This window comes from Calidris pugnax, unplaced genomic scaffold (assembly GCF_001431845.1).
Source record: "Calidris pugnax isolate Ruff unplaced genomic scaffold, ASM143184v1 scaffold243, whole genome shotgun sequence".
Lineage (NCBI taxonomy): Eukaryota > Metazoa > Chordata > Aves > Charadriiformes > Scolopacidae > Calidris > Calidris pugnax.
This window is the reverse complement of record NW_015090973.1, coordinates 97,783-113,819: the sequence shown is the minus strand read 5'-3', so window position 1 is coordinate 113,819 and position 16,037 is coordinate 97,783. Positions and strand designations below refer to the sequence as shown.

Here is a 16,037-nt window from a genome sequence, read left to right as displayed (position 1 = left end):
TCTATCCATCTTCTCATGGCAGGCCGAGTTCTACTGTGAATCCGTTGGTTTTTGGGATCGCTCTGTGGGGATTCTCCCTGTTGGAAAGTTCTCTTCCCAAACACTTGATGTTTCCCAAAATTGTCTGAATTTTGGAGGTGGGTGATTTTTGCTCCAATAAGGGTGGTTTTATCCTGCCCTGGGGTGTGATGGGGACGTTTCTAGGTTGGCTCTGCAGGAGTGGCTGTGCCAAGGAGGACCTGGGTGGCCCGGGCAACCGGGCAGAGCAGCCCCAGGGTCCCTGGAAGACAGGAGGGACAGGACCAGCTCCTTGTCCCCTGTCCCCAACAGCGTCACAGGGGCTGGTTTTAGAAGAGCTTGGTCATTTCCAGACTCATTTCTGTTTTAAACGGGGGCCAGGCTGATTTTGTTGGTACTTGGTGTGATGGAGGGGCGTTACCAGCTTGAAAGGGTGATTCCTGAGCACTGTGATTATTTTTTTTTCATGTGTGAATTTTGCTCAGAACAGATTAAAAACTAACCATTTGTTCTCCCTTATCCCTTTTTGCACCTTCTCAAGGGCTTGGGAGCTTTTCCACCTCATCCCTTGCTGTGGCCATGGCTTCACCATCAGTCCCTTCCAACCGCTTGGCAGATGCTCTGGTTTTAAACCCTTTCCTGCTGCTTCTGGATCATACGCCAGGAACCTGACGGAGGTATTTGGGCAGAGACACCTTGATTTCTGACAAAATTCCCTTCCGTTCCCCCAGGGTGGGCTCTTCCCCCACCCCACCTTCCAAAAGGGGGGAAGGAGTAGGAAAAACGTGCTGGCTGCCTTCACCTTTTTCGAAGAGCAACCCCAGAAATGCACTTTGTGGGGAAGAGGGGGGAGACATTGCCTTTGTGCCCCCCTCCCAGGGGTTCGTTTAGGTGGGGTGGGGGAGTGCTGCTCACCCCTCCAGCGCAAGGGGAGGTACAATTAATGGCGTGACTGCCTGGGGGTGGGATTTCCCCTGCCTTCCCTGTGGGAGGAGGGAGGCCAGGTTATCTTTTAGGATGGCATGGCAGGAGGTGGCATGGAGAGGGTGGAATGGCGGGGGGGGGCTGTAGGCAGGGCGAACTACAACTCCCAGAAGGCTCTTCGGGAGGGCCCGGCTCAAACAGCCAATCAGCGCCTGAGTTTCCGCCCTATAAAATGCCACTGCGAGGGGCCTTCCGCCTTTCTCTATGATGGCGGCTGCGGGAAGGGTTAGGAGTTGTGGCGCCGGGAGAATGGCGCACCATCCGCCGCCATCCGCCGCCATCCGCCTTCCCCGGGGGCTCTCCCGCCGCATCGGCGTCCCGATGGGCCGTGAAGGGGCAGCGCGGCCGCGGGAGAGCCTTGTTCCCTCTCTCCTTCCTTCCTCCCGGGCCGGGCCCGGCGTGCGGGGAAGATGGCGGGGCCGCCTCGGGTGAGTGCCGGGCCTGCAGGCCTACCCCGGCCCTATCGAAGCTGCGTCTGCCTGGGTGGTGTGGCAGATGCAGTCAAAAAGGAGCCGAGAGCGAAGGGTTTATTTTTTTTTCCTCGACGGTCGCCGCTCAGTTTGAGTCTCCGTAACTGTCCGGCAACATTTCAGGAAAATACACGGCCCGGGGACGGGGTGGCGCCGGGGCCTGGCCCGGGTTGAGGGGGGGTTGTCGGTAGAAGGCGATAACCAGCCCGAACGCCTGTTTGTGAGGCCGGACCTGGTGCGGGGAGAGGTGGGAGGTGCTGGGTCTCCACGGTGCTTCTCCTGACGCTCCGGACTCCCTTCTCCCCCAGCAGCAGCCTGGCCTGGAAGGTGATCCCATCGCTGGATGGATGGTGGCTCCTCGGATAGCGGCGTTGGGCAGGTGAGATGTGCCATCCAGGCCCTGGAGGCTCCCTTTATGTTGCCCTCACGGTCTCTCTTGGCCAGAGGAGTGAGCAGACATATTTCCCGGTCCTCTGCTACCGGATACTGCCGGTGTGGATTGTACCTGGTGCTGCGGATCCTCTGCAGGGCTCCTGCTCGGGGTTGGCCTCTGCAGACAAGGATATCCCACTGTTGGAATTATCTCTCCAGGCATTAAGAACTGCAGAATCTCCTTATTTCTTGTTCAGTCGAGATCAGAGAATGGGTTAGAGTTGGAAGGGACCTTAAAGATCATCCAGTTCCAATCCCCCTGCCCTGGGCAGGGACACCTCCCACCAGCCCAGGTTGCTCCAAGCCCCCTCCAACCTGCCCTTGAACCTCTCCAGGGATGGGGCAGCCACAGCTTCTCGGGGCAACCTGGGCCAGGCTCTCACCACCCTCACACCAAACAAGTTCTTCCCCACATCTCAGCTCCATCTCCCCTCTTCCAGTGTCAAACCCTTCCCCCTCTCCTAGGGCTCCCCTCCCTGATCCAGAGTCCCTCCCCAGCTTTCCTGGAGCCCCTTGAGGGACTGGAAAGGGGCTCCAAGGTCTCCCCGGAGCCTTCTCTTCTCCAGGCTGAACCCCCCAACTCTCTCAGCCCCCCCTCCCAGCAGAGGGGCTCCAGCCCTCCCAGTATCTCCATGGCCTCCTCTGGCCCTGCTCCGACAGCTCCATGTCCTTCCCTTGCTGAGGACTCCAGAGCTGGACAGTGGGTGGAATAAGAGGGGAATTTCTCCCTCCAGTGTCACCGGGGCCAGGCTGGTGGCACAACTGGGACTCAGACCTGACCCAAAGGCAGTAGGTGACTCTTTTCCTCCATCTGAGGCCGTGTCAGGGTGTGTGAGCTGCATGTTTATCCAAGAGCTGTGGCTCTGTGTGATAGCTACAGCTCTCCAACAACATGCCAGAGCAACGGGAAGGTCTTTGACTGCTGGGCCTCTTCTTGCCTGTTGCTGTCACTCGCCCCTCCTATACATTTTCAGAAATTTGGGATGTTTCTTGGTGGTTCCTGGGTCGGGGATGTGTACTTGTGGGGCTGATGCTAAGGTTGTTGTGGTGTTTTCCAGGGTTGTTGGTGTTCCAGAGCTCGCTCCGCCGATGGCCGGATAGTCCCAAGGTAAGGACACGTGCCCTTCTTGGAGAACTGTCCCTGTCCCTCCAGATCCCTTTCCCATCAGATCTGAATACCGATCTCGTGGTCGAAAAAGGAGGAAAAACAAAATTCTGACTGGTCTGGGCCTCGTTGCTGGTGCTGCCCTGCTCCGAGAGAGGCTGGTTGGGAGACAGTCCCTGGGGGTCGGTGAAGGTGGTGGGGGGAGGGCAGAGGTACCAGGATCCGTCTGTGTGGATTCCTGATGTTCCTGTGGTGACCTTGGATACTTACCCAGAGCTCTGTTTTTTTCAGGAATTAACTCATTTAGTGGAAAAGGCCGAGAGCATGTGAGCCCCTGTCCCTGGTGAAGGGGTTCGGTTGTGTCCCTGGGGCTGGAGAGGTGACACGGGGCAGGTGAGTGGCCTTTGGGAGTAATTAGCAGGTGTTTGATGAGCGGGATGGAGGAGGGAGAGGCAGTTCAGGCTGGTGTGACCGGTGGGAAGGATGGACTTCGTTAGTAAGGTTTTTAATTAATTGGGTGGCCTGGAGACCCTCTGGGGGCGCAGCCTGGTCCGTGATGACTCTTCTCTTTGGAGACTGTTGGATGAATCCTGCGGATATGGGGCTGAGGCCAGGCTGGGGGGAGCTGAAACGGCCCCACGGTGCGGGGAGGGGGGATTCCTTCTCCCTCATGAAACCTGCAGCCGGGTCAAACTGCTCCTCATTCAGGTTGGATTCTTTTTTATCCCCTCTTTTCAGGTGTAAGTGGAGCCGTTTCCCCGAGGGTTTGGTGCAAGAGCTTGTTCTTTCCCAGCCTGGCTCCTTCCCGGGCCTGGAGCTCCCCCACCTGGGAACAGCAGCTCCAGGTGTTGCTCAGGCTCCTGTTGAACCTGAAGAGTGGACCCTTCTGTGGGCTTTTCTCTGGAGAAGAGCTTGGATATAAAGTATTTTGAGGGTGAATAAATGGAATTGCTTGAAACTCTTGCTGTGGTCGGTTGGGGGGTGACACCTGAGTGCTCCTACCCACGGCTGGGGGTGAGGCTTGGGAAGATTGGAGCAACTTGGGAATCACAGAATGGTTTGGGTTGGAAGGGACCTTAAAGATCACCTAGTTCCAGCCCCCGACTTCTCCCACCTGAGGTCACCCGTCCACGGTTGGTTCTCCATGGGCTGGATCTCCGGGCAACTGGTGTGTGACTGGGATGTGCTCTTCCCAGCTGGAAGTGGATGTTTCTGCCTCTCTGTGGAGGTGGGTGCTCCTCAGGAGTGGAGTTACCACCTGAGGGAGCTGCTGTGGAACCTGTGGGGACACGGAGCAGCCTTCACCCGCAGCAGCTCTTCTGCTGGAGCCTCCCCCGTGGAGCCCTGGGGAGTCACAGCAGCGTCTCCCCAACGTTGCCACCATCCCTGGTGACTTGGGTCACCCTTTTCTTTACGGGGGAGAACAAACTGGGGGTGACAGCACCCTCAGAGCTTTTGGGGGGGTTGTCATTCCCCAAGGTGGGGGTGGCAGGTGGCAAAGTCCTTGTCTGCAGGTGACCTGTTTGCAGAGAGCACCTTTGTCCTGGGGACATGGTGCCCCTCCATGTCCCTTCCCTTCTCCCCTTGGGGACACTAGAACCCCTTTCCTATGGGGCTCAGCCCTCGTAGGATTTTGGCTTCCTCGGGGGCACCAGCCTCTTTGTAGACCCCCAGCCTGGGGTCTTTGTCACCAAAGCCAGGCAGGGGGACAGAGGTGGCGTGTGACAATGTCCTGGGTGACAGCTGGCGTGTGACAACATCCTGGGTGACGTTGGAGGACGTGGCCAACAGCTTCTCCTCCTCCCCGGGGACGCTTTCTTTGTCCACCTTGGAGTGGGGACAAGGGTGGGGACCTGTCTCAGCAAATCCCTGCTGGGACAGGGGTGGGGACAGTCCTGGGGACAATCAATCTGCCCCTACAGGCATGGGGATGGTGACAGGTCCCCCCCAGGACCCCCACCCCATGGGGGGACACTACCAGTTCCGTGTCATCGTGCTGGGGGACGCGGCGGTGGGGAAGTCCTCGCTGCTGCGCTGCTTCACCGAGGGTCCCTCTGGGGGGGTGGCCACCCCCTGCCCCACACCCTCTGGGGGGGCAGCCACCCCCTGCCCCACGGTCGGCGTGGAGTTCTACAGCCGCACCGTCCCCCTGTCACCCACCAGCACGGCCAAGCTGCAGCTCTGGGACACGGCCGGCCAGGAGAGGTTCAGGTGAGGGGTTTGGGGGGACACCAAGGAGGGGGACGCAGCCCCCATGTGGGACCCCAGCACCCAACTGACTCGTCCCACCCCGGGGCAGCGATGGCTCCCTGGGACAGTGGCACTTTAGGGGCTGGTGGGACCTTGGGATGGGCTTGGGGTGAAGGTGGAGCTGGTTTTGGGGAGCGGCCAAAGGAGAAGGGGTGGGTGATGGCTCTGGGGTCCTGATGATGGGGTCCTGGTCCTGGGGTGACAGTCCTGGGGGGCTGGTTCTGGGGTCCCGGTCCTGGGGGGCTGCTCCCAGGGTCCTGGTCCTGGAGTCCCAGTTCTTCAGGGGCTGGTGGGACCTTGGGATGGGCTTGAGGTGACAATGGAGCTGGTTTTGGGGAGCGGCCAAAGGAGCAGGGGTGGGTGATGGCCCTGGGGTCCTGATGAAGGAGTCCTGGTCCTGGGGTGACAGTCCTGGGGTACCTGGTCCTGGGATCCTGGTGTCCCAGTTCTTTAGGGGCTGATGGGACTTTGGGATGGGCTTGAGGTCAAGATGGAGCTGGTTTTGGGGAGCGCCCAAAGGAGTAGGGGTGGGTGACGGCCCTGGAGTCCCAGTCCTGGGGTCCCAGTCCTGGGGGGCTGCTCCTGGGGTCCTGGTCCCAAGGTGCTGGTCCTGGGCTCCCAGTTCTGGGGTGCTGGTCCTGGGGAGCTGTTCCTGGGGTGCTGGTCCCAGTGTCCTGGTTCTGGGGTCCCAGTTCTGGGGTTCCAGTCTTGGGGGGCTGCTCCTGGGGTGTTGGTTTTGGGGTGCAGGTCCTGCTGTCCTGGTTCTGGGGTCCTGGTCCCAGTGCTGGGGTGCAGGGTCCTGGGGTGCTAATCTTGGGGTGCTGCTGGGCTGGGTGATCCCCTCCCTGATCCCATCAGGCTGGAGCCTGGAGCTCCCAGGGGCATGAGGGAGGCTCAAATGGGGCAGGAGGGGCTGAAGAGCTGGGGCTGGAGTTGGGGGGGGTCCCATGCTGCCCCCATCCCTTTTGAGGGCCCTAGGGTTGGTTGGGGGTGCCCTGTTTCTGCCCCATCAGCACCCATCCATGGGTGCTGCCCCATCCCCACTGCTGGGGGGGACCATCCGCCGCCATCCGCCGCCATCCGCCTTCCCCGGGGGCTCTCCCGCCGCATCGGCGTCCCGATGGGCCGTGAAGGGGCAGCGCGGCCGCGGGAGAGCCTTGTTCCCTCTCTCCTTCCTTCCTCCCGGGCCGGGCCCGGCGTGCGGGGAAGATGGCGGGGCCGCCTCGGGTGAGTGCCGGGCCTGCAGGCCTACCCCGGCCCTATCGAAGCTGCGTCTGCCTGGGTGGTGTGGCAGATGCAGTCAAAAAGGAGCCGAGAGCGAAGGGTTTATTTTTTTTTCCTCGACGGTCGCCGCTCAGTTTGAGTCTCCGTAACTGTCCGGCAACATTTCAGGAAAATACACGGCCCGGGGACGGGGTGGCGCCGGGGCCTGGCCCGGGTTGAGGGGGGGTTGTCGGTAGAAGGCGATAACCAGCCCGAACGCCTGTTTGTGAGGCCGGACCTGGTGCGGGGAGAGGTGGGAGGTGCTGGGTCTCCACGGTGCTTCTCCTGACGCTCCGGACTCCCTTCTCCCCCAGCAGCAGCCTGGCCTGGAAGGTGATCCCATCGCTGGATGGATGGTGGCTCCTCGGATAGCGGCGTTGGGCAGGTGAGATGTGCCATCCAGGCCCTGGAGGCTCCCTTTATGTTGCCCTCACGGTCTCTCTTGGCCAGAGGAGTGAGCAGACATATTTCCCGGTCCTCTGCTACCGGATACTGCCGGTGTGGATTGTACCTGGTGCTGCGGATCCTCTGCAGGGCTCCTGCTCGGGGTTGGCCTCTGCAGACAAGGATATCCCACTGTTGGAATTATCTCTCCAGGCATTAAGAACTGCAGAATCTCCTTATTTCTTGTTCAGTCGAGATCAGAGAATGGGTTAGAGTTGGAAGGGACCTTAAAGATCATCCAGTTCCAATCCCCCTGCCCTGGGCAGGGACACCTCCCACCAGCCCAGGTTGCTCCAAGCCCCCTCCAACCTGCCCTTGAACCTCTCCAGGGATGGGGCAGCCACAGCTTCTCGGGGCAACCTGGGCCAGGCTCTCACCACCCTCACACCAAACAAGTTCTTCCCCACATCTCAGCTCCATCTCCCCTCTTCCAGTGTCAAACCCTTCCCCCTCTCCTAGGGCTCCCCTCCCTGATCCAGAGTCCCTCCCCAGCTTTCCTGGAGCCCCTTGAGGGACTGGAAAGGGGCTCCAAGGTCTCCCCGGAGCCTTCTCTTCTCCAGGCTGAACCCCCCAACTCTCTCAGCCCCCCCTCCCAGCAGAGGGGCTCCAGCCCTCCCAGCATCTCCATGGCCTCCTCTGGCCCTGCTCCGACAGCTCCATGTCCTTCCCTTGCTGAGGACTCCAGAGCTGGACAGTGGGTGGAATAAGAGGGGAATTTCTCCCTCCAGTGTCACCGGGGCCAGGCTGGTGGCACAACTGGGACTCAGACCTGACCCAAAGGCAGTAGGTGACTCTTTTCCTCCATCTGAGGCCGTGTCAGGGTGTGTGAGCTGCATGTTTATCCAAGAGCTGTGGCTCTGTGTGATAGCTACAGCTCTCCAACAACATGCCAGAGCAACGGGAAGGTCTTTGACTGCTGGGCCTCTTCTTGCCTGTTGCTGTCACTCGCCCCTCCTATACATTTTCAGAAATTTGGGATGTTTCTTGGTGGTTCCTGGGTCGGGGATGTGTACTTGTGGGGCTGATGCTAAGGTTGTTGTGGTGTTTTCCAGGGTTGTTGGTGTTCCAGAGCTCGCTCCGCCGATGGCCGGATAGTCCCAAGGTAAGGACACGTGCCCTTCTTGGAGAACTGTCCCTGTCCCTCCAGATCCCTTTCCCATCAGATCTGAATACCGATCTCGTGGTCGAAAAAGGAGGAAAAACAAAATTCTGACTGGTCTGGGCCTCGTTGCTGGTGCGATCCTGCTCCGAGAGAGGCTGGTTGGGAGACAGTCCCTGGGGGTCTCCTTCCTTGGGGGAGGGAGTGGGTGAAGGTGGTGGGGAGAGGGCAGAGGGACCGGGATCCGTCTGCGTGGGTTCCTGATGTTCCTGTGGTACCTTGGATACTTACCCAGAGCTCTGTTTTTTTCAGGAATTAACTCATTTAGTGGAAAAGGCCGAGAGCATGTGAGCCCCTGTCCCTGGTGAAGGGGTTCGGTTGTGTCCCTGGGGCTGGAGAGGTGACACGGGGCAGGTGAGTGGCCTTTGGGAGTAATTAGCAGGTGTTTGATGAGCGGGATGGAGGAGGGAGAGGCAGTTCAGGCTGGTGTGACCGGTGGGAAGGATGGACTTCGTTAGTAAGGTTTTTAATTAATTGGGTGGCCTGGAGACCCTCTGGGGGCGCAGCCTGGTCCGTGATGACTCTTCTCTTTGGAGACTGTTGGATGAATCCTGCGGATATGGGGCTGAGGCCAGGCTGGGGGGAGCTGAAACGGCCCCACGGTGCGGGGAGGGGGGATTCCTTCTCCCTCATGAAACCTGCAGCCGGGTCAAACTGCTCCTCATTCAGGTTGGATTCTTTTCTATCCCCTCTTTTCAGGTGTAAGTGGAGCCGTTTCCCCGAGGGTTTGGTGCATGAGCTTGTTCTTTCCCAGCCTGGCTCCTTCCCGGGCCTGGAGCTCCCCCACCTGGGAACAGCAGCTCCAGGTGTTGCTCAGGCTCCTGTTGAACCTGAAGAGTGGACCCTTCTGTGGGCTTTTCTCTGGAGAAGAGCTTGGATATAAAGTATTTTGAGGGTGAATAAATGGAATTGCTTGAAACTCTTGCTGTGGTCGGTTGGGGGGTGACACCTGAGTGCTCCTACCCACGGCTGGGGGTGAGGCTTGGGAAGATTGGAGCAACTTGGGAATCACAGAATGGTTTGGGTTGGAAGGGACCTTAAAGATCACCTAGTTCCAGCCCCCGACTTCTCCCACCTGAGGTCACCCGTCCACGGTTGGTTCTCCATGGGCTGGATCTCCGGGCAACTGGTGTGTGACTGGGATGTGCTCTTCCCAGCTGGAAGTGGATGTTTCTGCCTCTCTGTGGAGGTGGGTGCTCCTCAGGAGTGGAGTTACCACCTGAGGGAGCTGCTGTGGAACCTGTGGGGACACGGAGCAGCCTTCACCCGCAGCAGCTCTTCTGCTGGAGCCTCCCCCGTGGAGCCCTGGGGAGTCACAGCAGCGTCTCCCCAACGTTGCCACCATCCCTGGTGACTTGGGTCACCCTTTTCTTTACGGGGGAGAACAAACTGGGGGTGACAGCACCCTCAGAGCTTTTGGGGGGGTTGTCATTCCCCAAGGTGGGGGTGGCAGGTGGCAAAGTCCTTGTCTGCAGGTGACCTGTTTGCAGAGAGCACCTTTGTCCTGGGGACATGGTGCCCCTCCATGTCCCTTCCCTTCTCCCCTTGGGGACACTAGAACCCCTTTCCTATGGGGCTCAGCCCTCGTAGGATTTTGGCTTCCTCGGGGGCACCAGCGTCTTTGTAGACCCCCAGCCTGGGGTCTTTGTCACCAAAGCCAGGCAGGGGGACAGAGGTGGCGTGTGACAATGTCCTGGGTGACAGCTGGCGTGTGACAACATCCTGGGTGACGTTGGAGGACGTGGCCAACAGCTTCTCCTCCTCCCCGGGGACGCTTTCTTTGTCCACCTTGGAGTGGGGACAAGGGTGGGGACCTGTCTCAGCAAATCCCTGCTGGGACAGGGGTGGGGACAGTCCTGGGGACAATCAATCTGCCCCTACAGGCATGGGGATGGTGACAGGTCCCCCCCAGGACCCCCACCCCATGGGGGGACACTACCAGTTCCGTGTCATCGTGCTGGGGGACGCGGCGGTGGGGAAGTCCTCGCTGCTGCGCTGCTTCACCGAGGGTCCCTCTGGGGGGGTGGCCACCCCCTGCCCCACACCCTCTGGGGGGGCAGCCACCCCCTGCCCCACGGTCGGCGTGGAGTTCTACAGCCGCACCGTCCCCCTGTCACCCACCAGCACGGCCAAGCTGCAGCTCTGGGACACGGCCGGCCAGGAGAGGTTCAGGTGAGGGGTTGGGGGGGACACCAAGGAGGGGGACGCAGCCCCCATGTGGGACCCCAGCACCCAACTGACTCGTCCCACCCCGGGGCAGCGATGGCTCCCTGGGACAGTGGCACTTTAGGGGCTGGTGGGACCTTGGGATGGGCTTGGGGTGAAGGTGGAGCTGGTTTTGGGGAGCAGCCAAAGGAGAAGGGGTGGGTGATGGCTCTGGGGTCCTGATGATGGGGTCCTGGTCCTGGGGTGACAGTCCTGGGGGGCTGGTTCTGGGGTCCCAGTCCTGGGGGGCTGCTCCCAGGGTCCTGGTCCTGGTGTCCTGGTCCTGGAGTCCCAGTTCTTCAGGGGCTGGTGGGACCTTGGGATGGGCTTGAGGTGACAATGGAGCTGGTTTTGGGGAGCGGCCAAAGGAGCAGGGGTGGGTGATGGCCCTGGGGTCCTGATGAAGGAGTCCTGGTCCTGGGGTGACAGTCCTGGGGTACCTGGTCCTGGGATCCTGGTGTCCCAGTTCTTTAGGGGCTGATGGGACTTTGGGATGGGCTTGAGGTCAAGATGGAGCTGGTTTTGGGGAGCGCCCAAAGGAGTAGGGGTGGGTGACGGCCCTGGAGTCCCAGTCCTGGGGTCCCAGTCCTGGGGGGCTGCTCCTGGGGTCCTGGTCCCAAGGTGCTGGTCCTGGGCTCCCAGTTCTGGGGTGCTGGTCCTGGGGAGCTGTTCCTGGGGTGCTGGTCCCAGTGTCCTGGTTCTGGGGTCCCAGTTCTGGGGTTCCAGTCTTGGGGGGCTGCTCCTGGGGTGTTGGTTTTGGGGTGCAGGTCCTGCTGTCCTGGTTCTGGGGTCCTGGTCCCAGTGCTGGGGTGCAGGGTCCTGGGGTGCTAATCTTGGGGTGCTGCTGGGCTGGGTGATCCCCTCCCTGATCCCATCAGGCTGGAGCCTGGAGCTCCCAGGGGCATGAGGGAGGCTCAAATGGGGCAGGAGGGGCTGAAGAGCTGGGGCTGGAGTTGGGGGGGGTCCCATGCTGCCCCCATCCCTTTTGAGGGCCCTAGGGTTGGTTGGGGGTGCCCTGTTTCTGCCCCATCAGCACCCATCCATGGGTGCTGCCCCATCCCCACTGCTGGGGGGGGCACAGAAGGACCCTTGAGCTCCCACAAAAACCCTCCAGAGCCCCCCAGTTCTGCCCCAACTGAAAATTGGGGTGCAGATGGTCCAGGCAGGTCTCCCCACCCCTGCTCCTGAGGTCCCAAAAGTCCCCCGACCCCCATCCCGGGGCAGGGGGTGCTAGGGTGTCCCCCAAATCAGGGGGCAGGAGCTGGTGGGTGCTGGGGTGTCCCCCAAATCTCCCCCCCTCCTGGTGTTGCCCAGGTCCATCACCAGGTCCTTCTACCGGAGCGCGGCGGGGGTGCTGCTGGTCTTTGACCTCACCAACCGGGCCTCCTTCGAGCGCGTCCCCGAGTGGCACCGCGAGGCCGCGGGGGACCCTCACCCCCCCACCTTCGTCCTGGTGGGACACAAGTGTGACCTGGAGGCCGAGCGAGCCGTGTCGGCGGAGGAGGCCGGGCACTTGGCCACCACCCTGGGCATGGTGGCCTTCGTGGAGACCTCGGCCCTCAGCAACCTCAACGTGGAGCTGGCCTTCCAGACGTTGGCGGGGGGCATCCAGCGGGCGCTGGGCCGGGGGGGGGACACCCCTCTCCGGGGCTGTGGTGGCATCAGGCTCATCCCCAGCCAGAGCCACCCCCGGCCCCCGGCGCGGGGGGAGCCCCGGGAGCGCTGCCAGTGCTGATGGGGACAAGGAGGGGGGACACAGGACCCTCCACCCCTGGGGATGTGTCCCCCCCTTGCCCTTGGGTGATGCTCGGGGCTGTGTGTCCCCCCCGCCCTGGGCTTGGGTTTATTTCGAGCCTTGATTTGGGGGCTCTGAAAAAAATATTCCCCTCCTGCAGGAGTGTTTTTAATAAATTTGAGGCTTTTCCACACTAAATAAAGGCTGTGGGCGAGTGGCTGTCCCCTGGCAGGGACATGTTGGGTTGAGCAGAGCACAGCAACTCAACCCAACTGGGAGGGGGGACACAGGACCCTCCACCCCTGGGGATGTGTCCCCCCCTTGCCCTTGGGTGATGCTCGGGGCTGTGTGTCCCCCCCGCCCTGGGCTTGGGTTTATTTCGAGCCTTGATTTGGGGGCTCTGAAAAAAATATTCCCCTCCTGCAGGAGTGTTTTTAATAAATTTGAGGCTTTTCCACACTAAATAAAGGCTGTGGGCGAGTGGCTGTCCCCTGGCAGGGACATGTTGCTGTGCTCTGCTCAACCCAACTCAACCCAACTCTCAACTCAACTCAACTCGTGACATGGGTGATGCTCTAAGGGAGGTCACTGGTGGGGTAAGATTCCCCCCCAAATGTCTGCACTTGATGGGCCTCTTGTCCTGGGGCCACCACCCTGGGAAAATGGGAGCAGGGACCCATTGATGGTTGGGACAGTGAACTCTCCATGAGCCAGCAATGGGCCCTTGTGGCCAAGAGGCCAATGGGATCCTGGGGGTCATCAAGAAGAGTGTGACCAGCAGGTGGAGGGAGGTCATTCTCCCCCTCTGCTCTGCACTGGGGAGGCCACAACTGGAATCCTGTGTCCAGTTCTGGGCTCCCCAGTTCAAGAGAGACAGGGAACTGCTGGAGAGAGTCCAGTGTAGGGCACCAGAGATGATGGAGGGATTGGAGCATCTCCCTGCTGAGGAAAGGCTGAGAGAGCTGGGGCTCCTGAGCCTGGAGAAGAGAAGGCTGAGGGGAGACCTTCTCAATGCTTCCAAGGATCTAAAGGGTGGGTTGAGGGAGGATGGAGCCAGACTCTTTTCAGGGGTTCCCAGTGAGAGGACGAGGGGCAACGGGCAGGGTGAGGGTGGCAGAGCCCTGGCAGAGGCTGCCCAGGGAGGGTGTGGAGTCCCAAATCTGGAGATCTTCAAGCCCCACCTGGATGCTCCTGAGTGATGTGCTCTGGGCAGCCCTGCTTTGGCAGGGGAGTTGGACTGGAGGATCTCTAGAAGGTCCCTTCCAGCTCTAACAATTTCATGATTCCAGGATCTGGCAACGTGAATACAGCGGGTTTAAACTTTTGTCTCCTTTTTTTTTTTCCGAGGTAGATGCATGGCTGCAAGCCCCATGGTGGGGCTGGCTTTGTTTGCTGGGCCGGTGGAAGTGGTTGCACATTAACTGTTTCTCGTGATTTCTCGTCAGAAAGGGTTGTAAATGGCTCGAGTGGTAGAAACAGACGCCGAAAGCCTCAGCCTTGGGTTTGCTGGGCAGGATCCCACCTCCCGCCCGGGGCTTTTAAATGGGAAAGAGAATTGGAAGGAAACAAAAGAACTGTGCCCTTTTGGTGCATTAATGATAGAATGAGCTGAGAATCTCTCATAGATTGTGCTGGGTTTGGAAAGAGTTTAACCTTTTGAAACTTCTGACTGGCAGAAAAAACACAAACCCAAGTAGTGATTAGTTATCCTGAAGCTAAAGTTTGATTTATTGCAACTTTTGTAACATTTCAGCTTTACTACTAGAAAAACATCTCAGGATACTTGAAGAACATTTGATTTTTTTACTAAAAACACCTGTTCTAATGAACTTTAGGGATAATCTTGGTTGGGAAGGACACATCTGAGGCTGTAGTTGCGTTCTCTAAAGTGCAAGCTTTGTGGGTCGTTTTTTCCTGTGTATCTCAAGGGTCTTCTTGTTTTGTCCCCCACGTTGGACACCCCCATCCCCTTCAGCACAAAGACTCCCCGAGATGGTGTTTTGAGACATTTCTTTAAAACCAAGTGGAGAAAAACACCAGCCTCCCTGTATCCCTTCAGCTGGGAAACCTCATCCGAGCTTTTCTAATGGAGCAACGGCATTTGGGGTTTGTGAAAATAGTGCAGAAATTCAGCCAAGGGCACCCAGCAAAGTCAAGCATCATCTTCATCATCCCATCGTCTTCATCATCCCTACACAGGCCAAGCCCAGCAGCTGCTCGGTTCCTCTTCTCAGGAGGAAACAGCAACTGGGGAAGGTGGAGTTTTCATCTGCTTTTCTGAGTTAATCTCCTGGCGTTGCAATAGTGTTATTATTTAATTTTTATTTTTTAATGGCTGCACGGTTGTGTTTTCAGTTCACTGAAGGTTTTCCTGCAGCGTTGTGGTCGTTGACGGGGACGTCCTGCTTGCAGCGTGTGTCGGGTGTCGATGCTGCTCATTTTGCTAATTGACTTGATGTTTGGGTTTGGTTTTTTTTCCATCGTGGTGCCGAGCTCTGGCACCTTCAGTTGGGTTTCCCTGGCGATTTTGAGCATTGGGTGTGATTTAAAAGGCAGCGAGGTCCTTGGTGTATCTCTGCTGACACGGCCTTAATAAAGAAGGCGAGGATTTTCTAGGATTCCCATGGACAAACATAATCTGCTGCAGGAGGTAAATATCGGGATAAACATAGCGCTCCTTACCTTTGGAACTCAACCAGAGCCTTATGAAACAGAGAGGAGGAGGAGGATGTTTTTATTTTTTTATTTCCTTAACAAAAATGCATTAATTATTTCCTGTATCAGTTTTGATCAGAAGAACAGGAATTACCTGTGCTTTCACCCGATCTCCCCATGGTGATTTCAATGTCTCAGAAGGAAAGTGCTGGAGGGGAGGGGAGGCAGTGGTCTCTCTGCAGGGTGAGGAGGGAGGGGACAAGGACTTTTCTCAGCCTTTTTCAACACACCGTATGTTCCCAAAGCCTTGACACTCCTTCAGCCAGCGAAGCTCCGAGGGTACAGCTTGTGTCTGCGGTGACGCGCTGCCGACTGCCCGGGTGCTCCGTGTGAGCGGGTGTGATGCTGTCACTTGACAGCGTTTGATTTTGGTTTTTATTTGTTATCATTATTAATTTATTTTTTATTCGGGAAGCGGTAAAACATCTCTGTTCTGCCGCCCCGTTTTGCTGCTCGTCGAGGCGATGTTTGAGCTGAGGGGAGGCAGGCTGGCAGGTACGGGTGGAAGCCAACTGCAATTACAAATCCCTTCGTTAGCGATCAAACCGTTGCTGCGGTGGGGTAGCTCGTGGGCTTCCAGCCGCCGGGATGTTGGGGATGCTGCGTGGGCTTTGATGTGTTGATGGGTGGATGATGATGATGATGATGGGGATATCAGGAATGTGTTGGCGTGTAACGCGCTGGAATCAAACGGGATGTGCAGGAGGGTTGGTGATGGGAGGTGGTGGCTCCGTGCTGGGTTTTCACTGGGGGGTTATGTAGTGTCTCAAAGGAATCTTGGATTTTTGGGTGTCAGTGAGTAACCCGCTGGCTCTTTCTCCTCTGGGGAAGTCGGTGGAGGTGTTGGTTGTGTGTCCACAGCACCTGGGCGGGAGTTTCTCATCGCACACCTTTCCTTGATGTGCTCTCTAATGAGGGGCTGTTTGATGAGAACCTCTTCACTTGAGGGCACCGTGAGGGTACCCGTCCTGCTGCAGAGCAGGCTTTTCTTCAGCCACATCCCATCCTTCTCTTGGAAAAACCATCCTTTTCTTGGTTCTGCTTGGAGATGCTGTGGATGGGGAGAGCTCTGAGCTTTTTCCAGCTGCCCAGGCCAGGGGATTGCCTGGAATAGAGAAGCCCGGCTGGATTGGGAAGCAAAGTGGGTGCTTCCCACCCCACGGGGGGCAGAGGCGTGTGTGGGTCTGGGCTCTCCTCGGGTGCTGGCTCTGCCTGGACTTGCTCCTCTCCCTGAAGCTGCTTTTGCCTTCCTGGCAA

At 58.7% G+C, this 16,037-nt stretch overlaps 1 protein-coding gene and 2 long non-coding RNA genes across 5 annotated transcripts; all 3 read left to right on the top strand.

Moving 5' to 3' along the window:
- The first annotated feature begins 1,203 nt into the window (after positions 1–1,203).
- On the top strand, positions 1,204–3,967 carry LOC106894306. Of its 2 annotated transcripts, none has more exons than XR_001413245.1 (5): positions 1,204–1,430; positions 1,784–1,851; positions 2,963–3,012; positions 3,301–3,402; positions 3,748–3,967. It is a non-coding gene; the product is annotated as an uncharacterized LOC106894306 (long non-coding RNA). The 2 variants fall into 2 exon arrangements; XR_001413246.1 differs by having other exon boundaries at positions 1,781–1,851.
- Positions 3,968–6,312: 2,345 nt separating this feature from the next.
- Positions 6,313–9,044, top strand: LOC106894305. Of its 2 annotated transcripts, none has more exons than XR_001413243.1 (5): positions 6,313–6,486; positions 6,840–6,907; positions 8,019–8,068; positions 8,378–8,479; positions 8,825–9,044. It is a non-coding gene; the product is annotated as an uncharacterized LOC106894305 (long non-coding RNA). The 2 variants fall into 2 exon arrangements; XR_001413244.1 differs by having other exon boundaries at positions 6,837–6,907.
- A 966-nt stretch (positions 9,045–10,010) lies between these two features.
- On the top strand, positions 10,011–12,065 carry LOC106894310 (ras-related protein Rab-39B-like). The gene is made up of 2 exons (XM_014952924.1): positions 10,011–10,297; positions 11,645–12,065. Exons 1-2 carry the CDS (start codon positions 10,011–10,013, stop codon positions 12,063–12,065), a joined length of 708 nt encoding a protein of 235 aa, XP_014808410.1.
- Positions 12,066–16,037: the final 3,972 nt, after the last annotated feature.